General features: G+C 36.7%; 1 protein-coding gene and 1 long non-coding RNA gene across 14 annotated transcripts in view; one reads left to right on the top strand and one right to left on the bottom strand.

Annotated features, from left to right (window-relative positions):
• Positions 1-17,511, bottom strand: part of Myo9a (myosin IXa) — a 178,019-nt gene that overhangs the window by 26,000 nt on the left and 134,508 nt on the right. For 12 of the 13 annotated variants that reach the window (XM_006511209.4, XM_006511210.3, XM_017313399.2 and 9 more), the window contains 6 exons: positions 13,312-13,454; positions 8,503-8,726; positions 7,990-8,106; positions 7,486-7,674; positions 6,330-6,377; positions 2,406-2,517 (listed from right to left, as the gene is read on the bottom strand). In XM_006511209.4, coding sequence (XP_006511272.1) covers positions 2,406-2,517; positions 6,330-6,377; positions 7,486-7,674; positions 7,990-8,106; positions 8,503-8,726; positions 13,312-13,454 — 833 coding nt within the window. Of the gene's footprint in view, positions 1-2,405; positions 2,518-6,329; positions 6,378-7,485; positions 7,675-7,989; positions 8,107-8,502; positions 8,727-13,311; positions 13,455-17,511 lie in introns of those variants that run through there. The other variant, XM_017313400.2, reaches the window with a different exon arrangement.
• Gm20275 (predicted gene, 20275) overlaps positions 1-17,511 on the top strand; it is a 114,787-nt gene that overhangs the window by 38,172 nt on the left and 59,104 nt on the right. The window lies entirely within an intron of this gene.

Here is a 17,511-nt window from a genome sequence, read left to right as displayed (position 1 = left end):
ATCAATGGCAAGAACTTATCAAGTTCACAACTTTGTTTTTTGAGGCTGACCCTGCTTTAAGGTAATTAAACACATTTTGTTAATGCTAACCTCTGTTAAGGGAAATGTTGAAAACTTGCCTAACATTTTCAGTCAGTGTCAATGAACAAGCTCTCTCTTCTTTCTAGGGTGCCTGTCTTGCTACTGCACTCATGTCTTCTACCCCCAACACTCAATTCCAACAGGTTATTTATCTATCTTTATAGTTTGATTCACAAAGTAGTATGTATGTCCTCCCAGGTGCTCTAAAACCTGTTAAAGTCCCAGAAATCCCAATTAAGAATTATAACTATAGGCAAAGAAGGGATTATTGTCAAGAAATGCTTACAGAAATAAACTGAAATTGGCAGTATATTGATAAAAATAGAAGAGGGTTATTTATTATCCCTGAAGGACCAGAATAGAGTTCTTAGATAAAATAATATAAGCAGAGTATTAGTTATAGTAGGGAACATAAGTTTAAAAAAAAGTTCAGAGCAAAAATAATTTTTTAGGCTTGGGAGGAAAAGGTAGGCAGATCTTTGAGAGATTGAGGCCAGCCAGGACTACATAAAGACAAAACAACAAACAAACAAAACAAAGAGTGCCCAGTAACAAGGTACCCAGACAGATGGTGAGAACAAGACATTTGCACAGAGGGATGCTGAGAACAAGGTCACTTCTGTCAATCTGTCCTACCAGTTCTTGCAAACTAACAAAAATATTCTTTCTTAAACTTCTAATCTTTTATGTTTTCAAAGCTAGATCAAGTAATAGAGGCCATGCTATTATAATGGTGAGGTCATACAGTTATAAAAAACAATTAATTCTTTAAGAATCAATCTAAATCCACATTAGCCATAAAAAAGCAAATTCTCTAAATCAGTGGTTCTCAACCTTTGGGTCTCAACCCTTTGGGGTTCGCATATCAGATATTTACAGTACGATTCCTAACAGTACCAAAATTACAGTTATGAAGTAGCAACAAAAATCATTTTGTGGTTCGGGGTCACCATAACATGAAGAACTATATTAAAGGGTCACAGCATTAAGAAGGTTGAGAATCACTGCTTAGCCTAAAACCAGTGTTTGAATTAGGTACATTTCAGACTATTTCCCATTATCAATAGTATAATTTTTAAGACCACTGATAAGAAAAATAAAGGAAGTTCTTGCTTCATTCAAATTTGAATCTGAAATCTCCACAGGATTACTATTTAAATGTTTATTCACCATCTAGTGCCACCATTTTGGGAAGCCCGTTGAATACTTACACAGTGGAAACTCACTGGTTGAACTAGGTCACTAGAGGTGTGGGCATTTGAAGGGTACATCTTGCCCCTCATGTGGGTCAGAATCTTTGCTTTTTGGTTTGCCTCTACCATAGCCCACTGTGCATGAAGGACTAAAATCTCTGAAGACATGAGCCAAAACAAATGTTTCTTTCCTTAAGTCATTTCTATCAGACACCAACACAAAATTAATACAGAAAACTGGTACCAGAGAAGTGGGGTTGTTGTCTTGACTAAACTTGACAAAGTCATTTTTAAGCCTTTGAAACTGATTTGGGAGAGGGCTATGGAAAAGTATGGAACTTCAGGGTAGAAAAGCCAAGTCCCGGAGTGCTGCAAACAGACCTTGATGGGATATTGTGGAAGGAGGCTGGAAAGCCAGACTGCTAATAAGGATGAAGACAGTGGAGAGCCAGGCTCATATGTTCTATGTGTAAACAATGGCCCTACAGAGAGTTGGAGTAGAGGTCATTTATATTTTTGGCAAAAAACCCAAAACTATCTACATTGAACTAGGTTCTGAAAATCTGAGTGAGGCTGAATTAAAGGGCTAAGTAATATGGTAGAAGAAATTTCAAGAGAATACAGAATTCATGTAGTGTGGTTATTGCTGGCTACATTTAGCAAATTTTATAATGATAACTTGAAAACGAAATTAAATACATATTCAGTTTGGTCAGGCAAGGGAAAAATAGGTATGGACAAAAAGACCTTGGTTGCTATAGAGTTTTAGCACCATTAAAAAGAAGATAGTAAATTTGCACTGGAACCATAGGGAGGGATCCTTGAAGACATTTCAGGCAGTCATGACAGCCTGCCCAGAGCAACTTCCAGGGTGGCATAAACCTTCAATTCATTTGAAAGACTGCATTTAAAAAAAGGGTATAAATCATTGTGTTAAACTCATAAAGGGTTAGCTAGCAAAGTGAAAATCCAGCTGCTCAAGCACTAAGAAGTATTGCAATTATAGCTAAGAGAGCTTAACTATTATTCTAAGTGGGTACGGAACTTAACATGTTCATGGTACTAGTTTTGCAGACAAGTGAACACAAAGAGGACAATGAAAGCTTTTCCTCAAAGATGTCTAATACTTACATTTGCAAACAGAGGCTCTGTCCATTATCCATATCAAGGAAGAACAGTATTCACAGTATGTAGGGATGCTATACTGGGTGGCCTTAAAGATGTGGCCATTGTGCTCTTCCACCTGAATGAAGAAATTTCACTATTTATACTATAGCCAATGAAGTAAGTGCTTCCCTAGTATGGTTGGTAAATGGGAAGTCCTCCAACCGCTTGCTAAGACTTCACTGGGTATCTATTCCAGGTAGAGAATTATGATCCTCCAAGAAATAATGAAAATAAGATATAGCCTGTCCTAAATTTAACTAACAATGTAGATATTATCAGTATCAAAAACAACGCAATTCAATAAGCGTAAGATGGCTGGCTGTCTATGACTCACTTGCAAGGTAAATTGAAAGCAGCAGTTCTAAAATGTTGTTTTTCACTTCCAGGAATGTTTTACATTATTGAAAATCAACCATGACCTGAAAAGACTTCTGTTTTTATGAGTTATACCTACTGCTATTTAGAAATTAAAGTTGAAAAAATAAGCACATTATGTATTAACATAAATAATAATTTTTATGTTTTTTTCTTTCTCCTAATCAACTTTTTTGCTTTCCATTAAAAAGAAAATGGTTGTGACATTATCAATACATAGATATCTTTGTTTATTTGTCTGAGACAGGGCCTCACAATGTAGCCCTGGTTGACTTGAAAACCCCTGTGTAGACCAGGCTGACCTTGAACTCTGAGACCTACTTTTCTGTGTCACCCAAGTGCTAGGATTAAAGGCCATCCCCCATGCCTGGTGTATCCTTGTTTTTGTTTGCATGCTTACTGTTCTTGCTGCTTTCCTTCCACTGAACTAGTTCCCGTTATTGCTTTCATGACACATACATAACCCTCTCTTGATACTCCCAATTTTGAACTTCATTCTCACAATTCAGTTTCTACTTTCATGTTGTACATATATATTTACACATATAAAAATTTATATCTATAGGCTACATGAGATAAAACCTGTGGTACTGGTTTCAGACCCACTTATTTCACTTAGTATGGCAGTTTCATCCATCTGACTGCAAGTGTCACAATTCCATTCTTTTCAATCATATAAAATTTCATGATGTATATGTTGCATTTTCTTTACCATTAGTGTCTGTTTGCTGAACAAGTAACTGACTTCATATCTTAAAATTGTGAATCATTATAATCATGGCTGGACAAGTATCTCTGTGGTATGCCAGATTAAATCTTTTGATTATACACCCAAAACAGGCACAGCCAGATTATATGTTGTAGTGATTTGAAAACGTACAGCCCCCACAGACTCATGTGTTTGAATGCTTGGCCCATAACAAATGGCACTTATTAGGAGGTGTGGCCCTGTTGGAGGAAGTATGTCACTCTGGAGGCAGGCTTTGAGATTTCCTATGTTCAAGCTATGCCCAGTGTGGCACAGTCTCTTTCTGCTGCCTGTGGATCAAGACATAGAACTCTTAGCTTCTTTTCCAACACCAGGTCTGCCTGCAGACCACTGTTCCCTGCCATGAAGATAATAGACTAAACCTCTGAAACTTTAAGCCAGCTCCAATTAAATGTTTTTCTTTATAAGACTTGCTATGGTCATGGTGTTATAGCAATTAAACCCAAACGAAGACATAGCTAGTTCCTTTTGAGGAACTACCATACTGATTTCCATCATGGCTGTACCAGTTTACATTTCCACAAGAAGTGTACAAGGGGTCCTCCTCTTTGCACATATCCTCACTTAATGACAGTCATTTGAAATGGGTTGAAGTAGAATCTCAAAGTAGTTTTAATCTGTATTTCCCTGATGACTAAGGTTGTTGAATATTTTTTGTGTGTTAACCTTTTAAAATCTTTCCTTTTTTTTTTTATGTTGATAAATTTCAGTTGACTATTAATTTGCAAATATCTTGTTTTGGTTTTTAATTTTTGAAGTAATTTACTGAGTGATATATCAGATGTATAGTTGGCAGGTCCCCCTTTGTCTTCATTTATGATGATTTTTGTGTGTGTGTTGGATAGCTTTTGAGTTTTGTGCAACTCCATTTTTAAAATCTTTTTTTAAAATGCCAATGTAATCAATTTTAATAAACTAAATAAAAATTGTTTCAATGTGTTTAAATCTTTGTTTTTATAATATTGATAATGAAATGCATTAAATTGATAATAATTATTTCTATAACCTTATATATAGTATCATGAACTCAAAAATTATTCAGGATAAAGTCTTGGTTAAATAGTTTCATCACATTTTTTAATGTTTATTCTTTTTTTTCCTTTTTAGAAAAACTTATTGGATATTTTATTTATTTACATTTCAAATGTTATCCCCTTTCCTGGTTTCCCCTCCAGAAACTCCCTATCCCATCCTCCCTTCCACGTTAGTTTTGTTATTGTGGCTCCGTAGCTCAGTTTGAGCCCAAGTATTGCAACACCTCCAGCACTGTTCTTTCTTCTTAGAATTGCTCTGACTTTTGAGGTATTTTGTGTGTCCAATTGAATTTTAGTCTTTTTTTTTTCTAGTTCTAAAAAGAAGTCATTAGAATTCTGAAGTAAACTGCATTTAATGTGTAGATGAGTTTTGGTAATACAGTCTTATTTTCAAATTGTTAACTCTATCAGTCCATAAGCATGGGAGACCTTTTTCCATGCTCAAGTATCTTCCTCCTTGGTAAGGTAATATGGAGTACCTGAGTAGTTACAGTATACACTCTCCTGATGGCTAAGGATGTTGATGCTTTCAACAATATCTATTGCTCATTTGAATTTCTACTGAGAACTCTATGTCCAGAACACTTTTTCTCTGGGATATTTGTTTTCTTGCAACACAGAAACTTTTCAATTTCACAAGATTCTGTCAATTGTTGATTTTTTTTTTCCTATGCCCACATCTTGAAGTGTTGTCTCAACTTTATTCTCGAGAAGTATCAGGCCTAATGCTAAGGTCTTTGATTCATCTGGAGTTGACCTTTATGTGGACAGAGATAAGAATATAGTTTCATTCTTCACATGTAGCACACCAGCTTTCTCAGCACCATTCTAATATGTTAAGGTTATTAACTAAATCAGGAAAAACAACTTAAAAATAACTAAACGCTGAATATCCCATCGATGAAGTATAAATAACTATCAGACACATGAAAAAATGTTAAACATCATTAGACATGAGGGGAATACAAATTAAAATCACAATAGGGTTACACAACCAAAAGAATGTCTGCAACAAAAAGACACACAGTAACGTAGGATGGTAAAAAAAAAGTTGAGATTAGAACTCTATCAGCATTGTAGGTAGCATTTCTTATTTGGAAAACATGTTAGCAGACTCTGAAATTTTAGCTAAACTTAAAATCATATGATCCAAAATTATACGTCGAAGATTATTATGCAAAAGACAAATCATAGCATATGTCCATAAACCAATCCCAAATCCCATCAAACAGTAAATAAATTGTGAAGGAAAAGGTTAGGGCTACAACTCAGTGAGAGAATAATTACCTAGCATGGCCAAGGTCCTCAGCATAATCCAAAGTGGTACGTAATTCTACTGAATACTCAATGTAGCTGACTACTGAGACAACATTATGGATGAATCTCAAGAACATCACGGTAAGAAACCATAAGCAAAAACAAGAAATTATACAATTCCATTTTCATGAGATGTTCACAAAGAGCTAAACCATAGAAATAGTAAACATGTTAGAAACAGTTATTTACACTATTTTGAGAAATTCCATTTTAGAAAACTACTTTGAAAGTAGGTATTCATGATATTTCAGGTCCACTGTCATTCTAACTTTGTTAAAGGCATGTGAGTATGTCCTGGGATCTGGTAAACTTGCTACTAAATCTATCCATGGGAACAAAAGATCTACTTCAACCTACTGAGCTAGAAAGTGTTATACCAATGATGTAACTTACCAAATCGGTTTCCTTTTTCCTCCTTTTCTTTCTTTCTGTTTTAAGCACCTGGAAGGAGGTAAGGAGAAACATAATTTAAGATTACAAAGACTAACATATTCTCTTCTTTGAAAATGTTTGAACAGCTTCAACAGATAATAAAAAGTTCTTTATTCTTCAAGAGGAACTGTGCAGAGCTGAAGTAAATCTTTATCAGATTTAGAGACTGATTACCTTTTAAATGTCAGTTCTAAATGAAACACTATAATATGTGCCTCCACACTCAAGTCAAAAGTATATATTGTTTTCCAGACTGGCCTCAAACTCACTGTGTTGCCAAGGATGAGCCTGAACTGATCATTCTGCCTCTACTTCCAGAGTGCTGGGATGGTGATGTGGACCACCACATTTTATATGGTACTCAGATCTGGGCTTTATAAATATTTGTCAAGCACTTCAGTAAGTTAAGTAAGTATGTTCCTAACTCCTACCCAACTACAAAATGTTTGATAGCTTTAAAGCAAAATTTAATTAAATATCAAGCAGTAAAATTCCCAGCTCTTAACCAAAAAGTGAAGGTTAAGATTGCTGATGTTTATATTTCCCAGGAAACACATTTTTCCCAAAAACTAATTCAAGAGAGATCTAATTTGTAGGTTCTTAGGTAAAAGCTAAGTGATATATAATTCATTTGATCTTTAACCATTATTTTTCAGAAGTCAATTTATATATTAATCTCCATTAAAACTAGAAGTGTAATATTGAGGGCACACTATTATGTTTTAATTGTGAAGGACATGTCCAATGCAGCAAGTTCAGAAAAAATACATGGAAAAATTATTAGAACAGAGTTTAGAGGATCTAAATTAATGATAAATTGGTATGGTCTCTGCGATATTTTCCTGAAATACACTGTTTTAACTCTCAGTCACAGTCTAGGCTGGTGTTGAACTATGACCCTCCTACCACATCCTCTACAGTATTTTGACTACTAGAATGTGTCACCATGAACAGCATAATCAAAAATACATTGTAAAGATGTAGAAAAATCATAATGAAACCTACTTTGCACAAGTAAAATATACTAATACTAATTTAAAAAAAATGTTTCTTAGGCAGATTCCTTACAAAGAATTCATAATTTATTTAGTACTTCTATAATTCTAACTCAAATTACCTTTGGGGCTGTGCTATCCAAAGTCTTGAATTCATTCATGTATTCATCTAAAAACACCTTAAAAGTGTTAACCCAAACTCTCACTGGAGATTCATTCCAATCACGTTGCTCCAATCTCATGGTTTTTTCCAGAATCTGTTCAAATAGCGCATATAGGTCTTTATAGCGGATGCTTTTCCCATCATCCATCTAAGGAGAAGAAAAAAACTGTTAAGTTTTATGGAAATACTCTTTAAAGACTAATTCAACTTGTACTGGGGAATATAGATTACAATCTTAATATAGCTTATAATGAGCCAACTCAAGGCATTATCTAGCATTTGCAAAATCCCATCATAGTATAAAGTATAGGCAGGATAAACCTATTAAGTATCAGTAAAAGACCTAACAGTTGAAGTAATACAATAATTAAGTCCTAAAAAATGTTCCCTTGAGTCTAGCTTTATAGATTATTAAAACTACAAACCATGCTATACTCTATCTCCTAACATGGCCTAAGCTTACCGCCAATGCAGATGAATAAGAGCTGAAGATATTCTGCCGAAATTCTTTCAGGGCTTTTTTAAATACAACATCCACTAATGTATCCTTCTTGCTGTCTTCATTATCTAGGTCATTCATCTAGGGACCAACCACAGAAAAGGTTGTTATACACAATTACTCATCAAAAAGATGCAAATGCAAAGGCTGAAATGTCTCTTAAGCAATATTCTAAAAGTACAAGCCACTGGACATTACAGGACCTAAGAAAAGGAGAGTGCACTTTATCACATCTAATTTCTCTTCTAACATTTTGACACTACAGTTGACAGATCAGCTACAGCCTCACCTTCATATTGGACACTTAAGAAATCATAGAGGTGGCTAAAATCCTGTCTCACTTTGAGTGTCCTACTATATAAGCTTTTGATAACAAACCCATTGCTTGAGTTACTGAAGAAGTTTTAGCCTCTCTTACTGTAACAGCATATCCTATAATAAATATTCTTTAATCAAATCTCAGCAAGCAAACTGTACCTTTTTCAGAAGAAACTCATCCATACTTTTTAAATCACTGGCACTTGCTATGATTTGGACAGAGTCATTTTGCCAATGCATAGAGTCCAAGGCCACACTGCTGATTTTTACACCTCTCTTGCGCTTTGCCTTTGGAGAAGGTTCCTTATTCTCTTTGAACTCTTTTCGACAACTCCCAGGCAGTTCTGGACTCAAAGGAGGTGTTGGGTGGTACTGAGTTAACTCTACAATTCAAAATAGGGTAAGTAATAAGTAAAAAGATATACTTAGTAAAAAAAAAATTGAAAATCTCCAACCTTATTGTAAAAACCTCAGTCCCAAAGATGAACAAGAAGAATAAGCAACAAACTAGCTATATTATACTGCTCATTTAGTTGCAACTGTGTTACACTTGTTTGAAAGAATGTCCAGTTATATGTAAGTCTAAGCAACCAAAAAGGAGAATTTGATAAGTACAATTTTTACTGTAGTGTAAAACCATGAACATATCAGCAATATAGTCTGTTGATAGTTAACAACTTGTTAGGGAGTCAAGTTGCTCACCTGGATTGCTTTTGCTCTAATATTTTATTTAGTGTTTTCTTATACATATTCCTTAAAACTGTCTTAATTCTCATAGAATTTGGGGAGTAAACAGGTAGTATATATTACAGAGAAAAGTACAATGTTTTATATTTGTTCACACTAGAGAATAAAATTCTATGTAAACCATTAAAATTTAGAACAGAACTAGATTAGACTTGCAAAGCCCTATCTGAAGCCTGAGGAGAATATTGATATAAACTGACTTCGTTTTAACTTACTAAGTAGTTACTTCCTTTTACAAAGTCATTATCCTTCTTATAATTTTATTCAATAAGTTGTAATCTCAGTTTAGCATTAAAAACAAAGGCTATCTTACTAGATTTTTATTCAAACAAAAATTAAAAAGCAGTAATCCTAATTTTTATGAAGGTCCTTATATCTGCTTAAAATGTATATTTTCAAATAATGAACCTTATCACTCTTTTTTGGAAATTATATTAGACTATAATTACTGAAAATGATAAATTTAGAATGATCATTGTCAATTTGAGAAGATATTAAGAAAATGAACACTTGAGTAATACAATTGGGAACATTTAAGTTTTTCCAATCTCATAGTTAGATTAGGGTTAGATAACCACAGAATTTTTTTTTTATCTGTAGCATTTTATTAGTTGACCAGAACAAAGCCACAATATACAAATTGAGGGGTTAATTTCATCTCTACCATTTTCTTCAAGTGCTAATTGCTTCTCTTGAGTGGTACATTTTAAAAGTTAAAAGAATGGCTACCTTATGAAATACAAGACATTAATGTGCAGTAGATGTAACAGTTGATATTGTGAACTTGACAGGATCTAAAATAACTTTGGAGAGCATCTCTGCGCATGACTGGGAGGGATTACTGAGATTAGGTTGAGTAGGAGGACCACTATCCAATTAAATATAGGTAGTTACCATTCCATGAGCTAGGGTCCCAGACTGCATTAAAAGGGAACTGGGCAGGTAATGTATATTACAGAGAAAAGCACCACTTTTTTTTTGTATTTCTTCACACTAGTATATAAAATTCTATGCAGACCATTACAGTCCAGAAACAGATTAGACTTGCAAAGCCCTGAAACTATAAACCAGAATAAACTCTTCCATTTTAAAATTGCATGAAGTATTTTGCCATAGCAATGAGGAAGGTAACTAACAAAGTAAATAGTTGATGTGTATTACAGTGGCTCAGATGGAGGCTCTGCACCAAGCAAGGTAGCTCATGCACACAATCTCAGCACTCAGGAAGCCATGGCAGGATTGTCTCAAATTCAAGGCCAGTTTGGGATACAGTCTGACTTTGTTTTAAGAAAGGAAGGGAGGGATGGAGGAAGGAAAAGAAACAAACAAGTCAGGAGAGCTAGCCCCGTGGAACTCAGGAGAACAGGCCCTGCACCTTGCCTGTGAAACACAGTGGAGCTGGCCCTGGTGGTGAAGGCTCATTCAGGTGAGCCAGCCCTGAGGGTGTGAGGCAGGAGAGTTGTCCCAGCCCCTCATAAACTGTAGCACTTGTGAGAGTGGACCCCACACCTTCACTGGGTGGCACACTAGAGCTGGAGATGTGGGTGTGGCTGAGCAGGCCCTGAGAACATAAGAGCAGGAGCACTGACCCTGCCTCCTGATGATCACAGCACTGGGTGGTCTAGCAAGAGCAGTGCTGGAGAGCTGATCCTGGCAGTGTGGATAAGGGGGAGCCAACACCCTGACCAACTCAGCTACCACCCAGGCCCAGATACTACACTCTTGAGTTGGCCCACCCTAAAATCTATACCATCTACACATGGATGGGATGTGTAAAAGGGCAGTACTGGTGATCTAAAGCTGCAGATCTCCATGACACACAGCAACAACAGGGTAACCAGGAGGAGTCCCGGTGTTGATCCAATATATATTGATGGTGTCACAGAAGCCAGAGACCATGAAGCAAAGAAATGATTCACTGCAACAAACATTTGCAAGTGAAGATGTATGGACTGAAGGATATAATGTAGGACACACTGTGACACACTACAGCATCCATGATGAGATACTGTCTATGCTTTTGTTTTGTTCATTTGTTTACATGTTTTTTTTTTTAATTTGGGGTAGGGGGAAGGTTGCAAGGGCAAATGGCAGATATGAGGGGATGGAGAGATGAGCGAGACTGGGATGCATGATATAGAACTCACAAAGAATCAATAAAAATTAAAAAAAAAAGAAAATTCCAAGACAGCCAAAGCTACAGAGAGACCTTACCTTAAAACAAACAGAGGAAAAAAACCCAAAAAACAAAACAAAACAGACAATAATAAAAACCAATGTCAAGTCTGGAGTTTAAATGCTTGAACTCAAATCCAAATCTTAGGTCTTCTTATTTCAGTCTGTGTAAATAGATAACTTCTTATACTTTGATATTCTCATCATTATACCATGAATAATAATTGTACTAATACCAGAAAAATTGTTCTTAAAATCAATAGATTTAATATATATAACATGTTTATTATGGTTTTACATAGCACTAAACAATGAGCTAATGTTATGAATTATTATGAATATTACATATTTATTAAATAAATGAATCAAGGCCAAACCTTTACAATTTAGAAAAAGACTTTATAGAATGAATAGGGTAGAGTATTTTCTGTTTCTATTTTGTGGAATAGTTTGAGGAGAATTGGAATTAGGTCTTCTTTGAAGGTCTAATAGAACTCTGCACTAAACCCATCTGGTCCTGAGCTTTTTTTGGTTGGGAGACTATTAATGACTGCTTCTCTTTCTTTAGGAGGTAATGGATCTGTTTAGATGGTTTATCTGATCCTGTTTTAACTTTGGCACCTGGTATCTGTCTAGAAAATTGTCCATTGCATCCAGATTTTCCAATCTTTTTGAGTATAAGATTTTGTAGTAGGATCTGATGATTTTTTAAATTTCCATGGTTTCTGTTATGTCTCCCTGTTCATTTCTGATTTTGTTAATTAAGATACTGTCCCTGTGCCCTCTAGTTAGTCTGGCTAAGGGTTTATCTATCTTGTTGATTTTCTCAAAGAACCAGCTCCTGGTTTGGATGATTCTTTGTATAGTTTTTTTTGTTTCCACTTGGTTGATTTCAGCCCTGAGTTTGATTATTTCCTGCAGTGTACTCCTCTTGGGTGAATTTGCTTCCTTTTGTTCTAGAATTTTTAGGTGTGCTGTCAAGCTGCTAATGTATGCTCTCTCTAGTTTCTTTTTGGAGGCACTCAAAGCTATGAGTTTTCCTCTTAGGAATGCTTTCATTAAAGCAATAAATTTATGAAATTCTTAGGCAAATGGATGGATCTGGAGGATATCATCCTTAGTGAGGTAACCCAATCACAAAAGAACTCACATGATATGCACTCACTGATATGTGGACATTAGCCCAGAAACTTAGAATACCCAAGATACAATTTGCAAAACACATCAAACTCAAGAAGAAGGAAGACCAAAGTGTGGATACTTCGTTCCTCCTTAGAATGGGGAACAAAATACCCATGGAGTGAGTTACAGAGACAAAGTTTGGAGCTGAGACGGAAGGAAGGGCCATCCAGAGACTGCCACACCCAGGGATCCATCCCATAATCAGCCACCAAATGCAGACACTATTGCATATGCCAGCAAGATTTTGCTGAAAGGGCCCTAATATAGCTGTCTCCTGTGAGGCTTTGCCAGTCCCTGGCAAATACAGAAGTGGATGCTCATAGTCATCTATTGGATGGAACACAGGGCCCCCAATGGAGGAGCTAGAGAAAGTACCCAAGGAGCTAAAGGGGTCTGCAACTCTATAGGAGGAACAACAATATGAACTAACCAGTACCCCCAGAGCTTGTGTCTCTAGCTGCATATGTAGCAGAAGATGGCCTAGTCAGCCATTACTGGGAGGAGTGGCCCTTGGTCTTGTGAAGATTATATGCCTCAGTACAGGGGAATGTCAGGGACAGGAAGCAGGAGTGGGTGGGTTGGGGAGCAGGGCGGGGAGAGGTTATAGGGGACTTTCAGGATAGCATTTGAAATGTAAATGAAGAAAATATCTAATTAAAAAAAAGGGCTAGCCCAAGATTCATCATCTCTGAAGTGCTTATATATCACTGTTCTATGCTTCATTGTTCTTTGTTACATGTTCTTGTCTTAGTCCTATCTTATGAAAATATCATTCCAATTGGAATGTCATTCAGAAGAAGAGAGGCACAGTACAGTTCAGAAAGAGTAACACATGAAGAAGCTCCACCCTTTGTCCATTTTTACCGTCAGAAAATGGATGAGCAGGTGTCACATCTGGGCCAGGAAAGAATGATGAGATCTCCGACTGGGAAGCAGGTTTTACTCTAGTTGTCTTCTTCTCTCCTTGTTTCCCTTTGGCCCAGAATCTCATCTTCGCTCTCTGGGGTCTGTTTTTAAAACAAAATAAAGATAAGATGGAAATCAGATGTCACTGTAATACTTGTGTATCCTCCTTTAAGCTTTTACATACTTTTTATGTAGTTTTCTATTTTAACTTTGGTGTGTTTGGGGGCAGGACACATGCTGGACACGTGTTAGGCAATACTCTACTTCGGAGCCACAATCCCAACTCATGTTGAATATAAAATTAAAGACCCTGAAATTTTAAATCCTTTGATAAAGCAGCCTCAAAGCAATGTAACAAAGATTCTAGCTTAAGCTTACTGACAGCAAACTGCCATCATTTCATTTTTATATCTCACATGTAACTTACAATAAAGAAAACTTTGTTTATAGTTTTACACCACTTCACCTATCCATTCACTGCTTTCTGCTTGCTGTTAAAGATATGAGTAAGAACTTTTCTGATCGAGCTGCCATGTCTCTTTTCCCTTCCATGATGGACTCTTATCCCTATGGAACTATAAACCAACATAATCTTTTCCTTCCATAAACTGCCTTGATCATGGTGTCTTACCACAGCAACAGAAAGTAACTAATGCAACACTGAGCTCCACCTCTGTCCTCCTTTTGTTCTTTTATTTTGAGACAGCATCCATTGCTGACCTTAAACTCTATAGGTTCAGGCGGTTCAGGCATGCCTTGAGCTTGTGTTCATCCTACTTCATCTTCAAACAACTGGGATTAATGGTCTGTGCCATTAGGCTGGGAAGTAAGTGTGCTACACTATGTTGGGTTTAAAGAGTTGCTTAGAAGCTCCAGTGGGTACTAGCTGAGCTCATAAACTACAGTCTTCCTTATAGGGTTACCTGGCTGGGGAATTTTGCAAGGAAATCTCTTCTAATCTTTCCTCAATAGATGAACAAATTCCCAAAGATTCTTTGAACTATCTACTCAAAGGGTATATAAAAAAAATGTATTAACTGAGCAAAGGAAAAGAGCGGAGAGGCATAAGCATTTAAAGTGTAAAATTCATTTAAAAAATAAGTAAATACCAGGGATAGGTTAATAGTAAAGTGCTACACAAAATGAAAGCATGAGTTTAGTCCCCAGAGCCTATGGTTATGGTACAGCAGGCTGATAATTCTAGTACTAGAAAGGTTGGAGACAGGTAGATTTCTGGAGCTAGCTGCTGGCTAGTCACCCTAGCCAAACCAAACCACAAAGCCCAAGAACTCATTAAGAGCCCTGTCTTACAAAACAAAACGGTGGCCAGCAACTGAATGAGGTTGACCTTTGATCTCTACATACATGCTCCTGCACACATATACCAGTACACTCATGCATTTACATTGTACACGCATATTAAAAAAAGAAAAGGCCCAATACAACTGGAGTGGGGACTATCACAAAAGCTGTTGCCTATATGAGGGATACATTCTTCTAGTTGGGCTTCCTTGTCTGGCCTCAGTGGGAGAGAAAGTACCTAGCTTCACAGAAATTTTAAGTGCCAGGGTGGGAGGAATAATGAAGGAGAGGCCCCACCTGCTCAGAGGAGAAGGAAAGGAGGAATGGGGGAAGGATTGTGGGAGAGGGTGATAGGGGTGGGGGGGTGGGGGGAAAGACAGTGAATAAGTAAAAAATTAATTAATTTAAAAATGTGGTCCACACCTTAAAAATATTGGTAAACTTGCCAGGCGATGGTAGTACACGCCTTTAACCTCAGTGCTCGGAAAGTAAAAGGAGGTGGATCTCTGTGAATTTGAAGTTAGGCTGGTTTAAAGAGCAAGTTCCAAGACATCCAGGGCTACACAGAAATCCTGTCTTGTGTATATGTGTTTGTGTGTGGTGTATACTGGATATAAAGTTAAGTCTAGAGATCTTCATTTTTATCTTTCCCTGAAAATAAGTTTATTATTTTTTAAATTTTTTATTAGATATTTTCTTCATTTACATTTCAAATGCTATCCCAAAAGTCTCCTATGCCCTCCCCCCGCCCTCCTCCCCTACCCACTCACTCCTACTTCTTGGCCCTGGCACTCCCCTGTATTGGGGCATATAAAGTTTACTAGACCAAGGGGCCTCCCTTCTCAATGACGGCCAACTAGGCCATCTTCTGCTACATATGCAGCTGGAGACACGAGCTCTGGGGGTACTGATTAATTCATAGTGTTGTTCCACCTATAGGGTTGCAGACCCCTTCAGCTCTTGGGTACTTTCTCTTGCTCCTACATTGGGGGCCCTGTGTTCCATCCTATAGATGATTGTGAGCATCCACTTCTGTATTTGTATCAGCAAAATCTTGCTGGCGTATGCAATAGTGTCTGTGTTTGGTGGCTGATTATGGGATGGATCCCCAGGTGGGGTAGTCTCTGGATGGTCCATCCTTTCATCTTAGCTCCAAACTTTGTCTCTGCAACTCCTTCCATGGATATTTTATTCCCTATTCTAGGGAGGAATGAAGTATCCACACGTTGGTCTTCCTTCTTGATTTTCTTGTGTTTTAGATGTTGTACCTTGGGTATTCTAGGTTTCTGGGCTAATATCCACTTATCTGTGAGTGCATATCAAGTGACTTCTTTTGTGACTGGGTTACCTCACTCAGGATGATATCCTCCAGTTACATCCACTTGTCCAAGAATTTCATAAATTCATTGTTTTTAATAACTGAGTAGTACTCCATTGTGTAAGTGTACCACATTTTCTGTATTCATTCCTCTGTTGAGGGACATCTGGGTTCTTTCCAGCTTCTGGCTATTATAAATAAGGCTGCTATGAACATAGTGGAGCATGTGTCCTTAGTTTATTATTTTCTGCTAAGAATAGAGAGGGCCAGTTGGCTGCATGTGTCTTTCTCAGTTTTACATACTTGGTTAGTTTTCAGACTTCTCTCATCTATTAAGATATTTACATTTTGATTTTGTCTCTTTTGTTTCATCATTTATGGGATTGGTCATTTGGGCAAATAAATTGGAAATTAAATTTATATAACTATCTCCAATTATATGTCCTTTAGTCTATTATATTATTATATACATATCTTCTTTTTCAATTCTGACTTGTAGTATAATCTTTTCTAGATTTAAGTCCCTTGTAAATTTCTTTAAGTTTATAAAAAGTAGTCTACAATTAAAAAAGAAAAAATATTTTTAATATACCTTAATATCTTCACTAAGGGTCCAAATGCTTATATAATTTTTAAAAGATATTTATTCAAAAATAAAAATTACATGAACTTTCTATGTGTGTTTGGGTGTATACACACACCTATGCATACTGATAAACATCCCTATGTGTACTAGAGGCCAAAGGAGGATTTTACCTGCTCTACCACTCTCTAGTTCCTTGACTAGTGACTAGCCAGCTCTAGTGATGCTTCGATGTCTGTTCCCTTCACAGTGTTAGGGATGTTTTAAAAGCCTGTCATGTATGTATATGCACCACCAGAATGCCTAGTGTCCTTGGAGGCCAGAATAGGGCATTCGAGTCTCAAATTAAAGTAACAAACAATTGTGAGCCATCTTAGGGGTGCTGAGAACTGAACAGGTCCTCTGAAAAAGCAGTAAGTACTTGTAACTGCTAAGGCATCTCTTCAACCCTAAACTCTTTTAGTCCCTCACTCTTCATCAAACACTCTGCTGCAGCTTCACCCCAGCTCCCCCACAAGCAACTTAAAGAAAACAAAATTATTTTCTGAAAGTATTTTTCTTTTCTCGCTTTTCTTGGATGAACGGATGGGTGGAGGTTTTGAGCCAGCTGTGGCTGGCTGTCCTGTACTCAAAAGTATTTTCCTAAAGCAATTTAGTACAGAGTATATTACATATACTACAAGCTTAAAACTGAAAAATATCAATTTCCCTCACCTTTCACAATAATAGATCACATAATGATTAAGAAACCTCCCCCAAGTCATAGTTATCCACATAAGAAGACAAAGTTCAGTGTGTGTGTGTATGTGTGTCAGCATAGTAATGTACTTAGCTATAGTATTACTTCTTAAAAATTAAAGCAAAAGCACTTCGGCCATAACAGCCATCTTCCAGTAACTTGCCAAAGTGATAAAACACAAAGGGAAAAAGGAGTGGCACCTATTACCTGTTCTCT

The sequence above is a fragment of the Mus musculus genome, chromosome 9 (assembly GCF_000001635.26).
Source record: "Mus musculus strain C57BL/6J chromosome 9, GRCm38.p6 C57BL/6J".
In the NCBI taxonomy this organism is placed as follows: Eukaryota; Metazoa; Chordata; class Mammalia; order Rodentia; family Muridae; genus Mus; species Mus musculus.
Note: the sequence above shows the minus strand (reverse complement) of the source record. Positions and strands in the feature narration are given on the sequence as shown.